Source organism: Vigna umbellata, chromosome 6, assembly GCF_029865625.1.
Source record: "Vigna umbellata cultivar VRB3 chromosome 6, Vumbellata_1.0, whole genome shotgun sequence".
In the NCBI taxonomy this organism is placed as follows: Eukaryota; Viridiplantae; Streptophyta; class Magnoliopsida; order Fabales; family Fabaceae; genus Vigna; species Vigna umbellata.
The window spans coordinates 21,764,339-21,770,338 of NC_142170.1; the positions used below are offsets into that span (position 1 = coordinate 21,764,339).

The window sequence follows — 6,000 nt, forward strand, 5'->3', positions numbered from 1 at the left end:
TATGCGCTTCTTGTTTCTAAAAACCAAAATGAAAAATGTGCTTCCTTTATTCAACTCAGCCAGCCGTGACAAGGGGAATAAATTCCCATGATGTGACCGTGTGCTCTCTTTTCAACTTCGTGCTTCACTTCTTCCAGCGCAACACGCGTACACCATTCCACTTCTTCCAATCAACACTTGCCTCCATTTCATTCTCCATGTGAAAGGAAATCAGCTCACTCTCCGTGACAGCCCTCCATCCAATCTCAAATCACCGTATGAAAGTGCTCCTATTCTACCACTAGAACCCGTGCCTCTCTTCTCAATCTTCGTGTGATTAAATATACTTCTTCCATCCCATCATCACAATCCCGTCAGCATGTTAGAATTAAAAAAAAACGAAAAGAAAATGAAAGTGTTGTAAGCAAATGGAAGCGGTAATGAGAATTCAGCAAAGATGATAAAAATCATTCCATTCCTTCAATTCAAAAACAACGTTCCAGCCAAAGAAAAGTTCAAAACAAAAGCCTAAAAACTAAAGACCGAGAGAGTGAGTGGCAAAATGGTAGGTGGCGGCTAACCTAAAGGCCGTGTGTCTCCCTTTTAATGAGGGTGGGGTCCACACAAAATAAAAAACCCTACCTAAAAGGCACATGTCCTACACATGGTTTTTTTTTACAAAATTGCCCCTAAAAGGGTTCAAAACACCTAATTCTAATTAAGGGCTTCTAGAAAACGAAATTACAACTTTAATTAGAATCTAAATGACTAAATGTTGAGCCTTTGAGTGTGTCACGCCATATCCCAATGCTCCAGATGATGTTTCCACAACTTCCCTGCAACCAGAAATGTAGTTAATCAGCTCAGAAAACCCAAATTAGCACAATTACGAATTTCCGACCAAATTAAGCAGAATTCGGAAAACGGGGAAATAACAGACAATTAAACACAATTCCCTGGTTTATTTAAGTGCAATAAACTAAGTATAATTCAAGAAATAACGACTCATCATTCGTGAAAACGAAAAAAAAATGACATGGAGGTAAGAAGGAAGACGAAGAAGATGAACCAGATCGCGGTAATTACCGACGGATTTCCCGAAGGCCACAAGCCTTCGATAATTACCGTCGGATTTACCGAAGGCTTTACCGACGACTCAAAAGGCTGTCGGTAAAGGTTACCGACAACGATTTTACCGAAAACATTTTGACCATCGGTAAACGGCAATTACTGACATATTTTATACATTACCGATGAGTTACGACCGTCGGTAATATCAATTATTCTTGTAGTGACTTGGGTGGGCCCTATACATGTGGTTCCTAAAAAATATAAAATCACAATGGTCAAGAACAAGAAGGACAAGAGTACTCCTATTCAGGACAGAAGTGGGACACATAATTTAGTAGTTGACCATCTTAGTAGGAGTAAAAAGGGAAAAGATAACATTCCGATCCTGAATGACTTTTCCAATGAAGTCCTACTAGCATTCCTTCCATCATGAAGGAGGTAAGTTCCCTCATACTTTTTCTTTGCATTTTATATATAAGGCATACATTGAGGACACTGCATAGTTTAAGTGTGTGGGGGTGTGGGGAAACAATTAATTTTGTTCCCTATTTTGTTTGTTTTTAATAAATATTTGCATTGGATTTGAGAGTTTGAATCAGTAACTGGAATGATCACGAATTCAAGAAAAAAAAAATGAGTCATGTTGATATGAGTGGATTGCTTCTATGATTTGCTGATTGAGTTGACTTAAGAATTTCTTAAGTAAATCTTTTGTGAAAGAAATTTGAACCATGTGAATTTTGAGCCTAATGATAAGGATGGACCACCATGTGCCATACCTATTTGTCTTGTGTGATTAGCCCATGTTTTGTTGATACTCTAATAGTTAGCTTGATTCTGTGTTGTGCAACTGAGGTGAATATGCATGATTTGATATGATTGAGGCATTTCTTGTTTTAGCTACTTGGCCAAATAAACTTGTCCTAACATTAATCCATTGGAATCCCCTTTGAGCCTTAAGCCTATTTTTCTTGTTTCCAGTCATTGTCAAATGAGAAAAGAAGAAAAGTAATAAAAGAAGAAGGAGTAATGGATTCTGTTTGAAGTAAAGTGATGAATAAGTGTGTGAGTGAGTACCTCATCCACAAAATAATAAAAAAGAAAGGCAAAAAGGAAGATGAAAAGTTGGAGTTTTAAAAAGAAAAAAATAGAGAAAAGTAAATCTTCCTTAAAAGAGCAAGAAATAGATTTGTTTTTGAAGTATCATTACTCTTTCTATATCAATTTCAAAAGCTCAGAAATTCCAAGAAAATTTCCTACCTTTGCCTTGACCTCAATACAACCTTTAAAAAGCCCTCATGATCAATAATTGCATGTTTTCTGAAGTATGTGAAGGATAGAGTCTTGCTAAATACCAAGGGTGCCTACTTACATGGGTATTTTGAGTGTAAACACAAGCCAAAAACACTTGAGAGAATTGGAGAGAAATATATACATGTTGACTTGAGTGTTATCTTTCATATTTGATTTTCTTGGGAATTTAAAATTGGTCAACTTATGTGTAAAGAATAGAGTGATTTCATTTGCATGTCCATGACAAAGTAATGTCTAGATCATTGATCTATGTCTGGTTCTGTTCATTCTTTTCATCCAAATGCAAATATGGAATAAAATGACTCAGAACAAAGTCTTGGAATTAATTAATTTTGCCCAGGAGTGCAAAAGGATAAGTGTGGGGGTGTGATGAGTGCATATTTATGCCCACATTTATGTTTTAAAATTCAAATTTTTGATGGGATAATTGTGCTTAAATAGTTGATTTTAAGTGAATTTGTGATGATTGGAATTGTTGGTTTTGGAAATTAAAAGAGACGTAAAAGGTGAAATATTGAAAGACAATTCTGTATTCATGGGAGACGACTCAAGGTTACTTTAACCCTATCTACTTTCTTGAATACTACTTGGCAATATTGAAGTTGCTTTGAAAAGTAGTATTAATTTGATAGCTTCAACGACAACATATCAGTATGTATATATTATATATGAATTATCTATTCTTTCATAGTAAACGTGTGATATTTCTTTTAGTAGTTGTATACTATTAAATTTAGATGTCACAATATTATTGAATTATAAATTTATAATTTATTTAAAAATCTTTATTTGAAATAGTTTTAATGGATTTAATGGATTATAATGTAATATAAATATATTATTATAATATATATAACCTTATAATAATATAAGGAAATTATAATTACTAACGAAGCTATAGAATTTAATAGATCTAATAATTAATATGTTAAAAGTTTAATAAAATAATAGATTTTTAGAAATATTGTTGGTCAGATTACACTTTTATACAAGTGATATCTTAAAGAGGATTTACATAAACAAATATATAAAGTAACATTTTAACAAAAATCAAATTTAAAGCATTCTAAAGTCTGATGTCACTTAATTTCTAATACCATAGTAATATCATATTTTATATAACTATTGAAGACAATATTAATGTTATTTCAAAATTTTACTTATATTTATTTCTATTACTTCAATTAATATTTTATAATTAAAAAGGGTTAGTCACTGCTAACAATCAAGAATTATAAGCCATCTCCATCACAGTAACATGTTTGAGCACACAGAACCCAATAAAACTAAAGCATAGAATCTTTTGTAATTTCAAACAATGACCCCTTTCGTGTACAATGTTGGTTGGTCGTTATTTTGTTTTCTAACATAATAGAGACGAAACATTGGTCATCAGCTTAATAAATTTTGACCATGGAAGTAATAATAAGATGGAACAAAAACTACGTACTATTGTCAAATAATAATATTGCTAGTAAGAAAAATAAAAACAGCATAAACTATGAGTATAAATAACTAAAATTGAACGTAAGTTGCCGGAACAGGAATCTTGAATCAGAAAGCAACCTTATTAATAATTGCATAACATAATTAAAGTCCATGATCTCTATATAAGCCACTATAGTCCGTCGTTCAATGCATTCCAACTCAACTTTCTTCCAAAACTCACAAATCATTTGTTGGTGATAGAAATGGCTTCCAGCAGCCAAAAACAATACGTTTTAGCTCTGTTCCTTCTCTTTGCAGTTGGAATTTCCCAAGTGATGTCCCGCAAGCTGCATGAGACATCCTTGAGAGAAAGACATGAACAATGGATGCAAGATTATAAAAAAGTGTATAAGGACGCGGCAGAGAAGGAAAAACGTTTCCAGATATTCAAGGACAATGTGGAGTTCATTGAATCATTCAATGCTGCTGCCAACAAACCCTACAAGCTTGGAGTTAATCACTTTGCTGACCTCACAGTTGAGGAGTTCAAGACTTTCCGTAATGGATTGAAGAGGCCACACGAGTTTAGCACCACACCATTTAAGTATGAAAACGTGACTGCTATTCCTGCAGCCATAGACTGGAGGACAAAAGGAGCTGTTACTCCAATCAAAAACCAAGGTCAATGTGGTAAGATATATAAAGAACATCTTTTTAATCAGTGCTTTATCATGTTCAATGATGATCATCGTCTCATTTAAAGTTCATTGTGTCACTCTTTGGACTAATGTGTAGAATAATTTTGTTTGAAAAATTGTAGGGAGCTGTTGGGCATTTTCAACTGTGGCTGCAACTGAGGGTATACACCAGATAGCGACAGGAAAACTGGTGTCGCTCTCAGAGCAAGAGCTAGTGGACTGTGACACAAAAGGTGTGGACCAAGGGTGTGAAGGGGGTTACATGGAAGATGGGTTTGAATTCATTATAAAAAATGGTGGAATCACGAGTGAGGCAAACTACCCCTATAAGGCAGCTGATGGGTCTTGCAAGAAAGAAAGCACACCGGTGGCTGAAATAAAAGGGTATGAGAAGGTTCCTCCCAAGAGTGAGAAGGCACTGCAGAAAGCTGTGGCTAACCAACCGGTGTCAGTTTCTATCGATGCAGATGGTTCAGGTTTCATGTTTTACTCGAGTGGAATATACTCAGGAGAATGTGGAACTGAACTTGACCATGGTGTCACTGCAGTGGGTTATGGCATTGCTAATGGAACTGAGTATTGGTTGGTGAAGAATTCATGGGGCACAGAGTGGGGTGAGGAAGGGTATGTGAGGATGCAGAGAGGTATATCTGCCAGCCATGGTTTATGTGGAATTGCCTTGGATTCCTCTTATCCAACTCTCTGAATACTTCAATTATCTATGTAAATTGTCTTTCAAGAACCTTGCTTTTCTGTTCGTGCGTACGCAAGGGCCAATTTTTTCTTTTGTTTCTTTTAACTTGTGTTAAGAAAATTAATATAATTATTATTCTATTTCAATGAATAATTTATTTATATAATTATATTTATGTGTTACAATAATTATGTATAGTTATAAATATAATATTTAAATAAAGAATTTGATAACATAAAAAAATAATTAAATACAATTTTTTCTTTTATAGCAAATTAATTAAAAATAAATAATATTATTTTAATATTGATTTATTTTATGTTAAAATAATGGATTATAGAAAGTATAATAAATAATACCAATAATAAAATAGTAATAGATTATACTACTACTACTAATAATAATAATAACAATAATAATAAAATATCAATAATAAGATTAAAAATTAAAATTTAGATATGAATTTTTATTTTAAAATATAAAATTAACATAATAATTTATTATTGATTGTAGTAAAATAATATTGTTATACAATTAAAACTTATAATTAAACTTTTGAATTAAATATTGTATTAAAATAAAATGTGTATTCATAGATAAAGTAAAATATAAATATATTGTGCAATATAATCCCTAAACAATAAAATACAAAGTGTTAAAATTTGTAAATAAAAACACATGTAAACAACTTAAAACACATAGGAATACTGAAAATGTATTGACAGGAATGAATCAGTGAAAAATGAGTTAAACCTAAAATATTCTAAATAAAAGTAACATGTATAGAATGCAACATATTCTGAAATGAATCTCTAT

The 6,000-nt window shown here is 32.5% G+C and overlaps 1 protein-coding gene across 1 annotated transcript; it reads left to right on the top strand.

Annotated features, from left to right (window-relative positions):
* The first annotated feature begins 4,055 nt into the window (after positions 1-4,055).
* Positions 4,056-5,260, top strand: LOC148196977 (senescence-specific cysteine protease SAG39-like). The gene is made up of 2 exons (XM_088092866.1): positions 4,056-4,482; positions 4,613-5,260. Exons 1-2 carry the CDS (start codon positions 4,056-4,058, stop codon positions 5,194-5,196), a joined length of 1,011 nt encoding a protein of 336 aa, XP_087948992.1. The 3' UTR covers positions 5,197-5,260.
* The last annotated feature ends 740 nt before the right edge of the window (positions 5,261-6,000 follow it).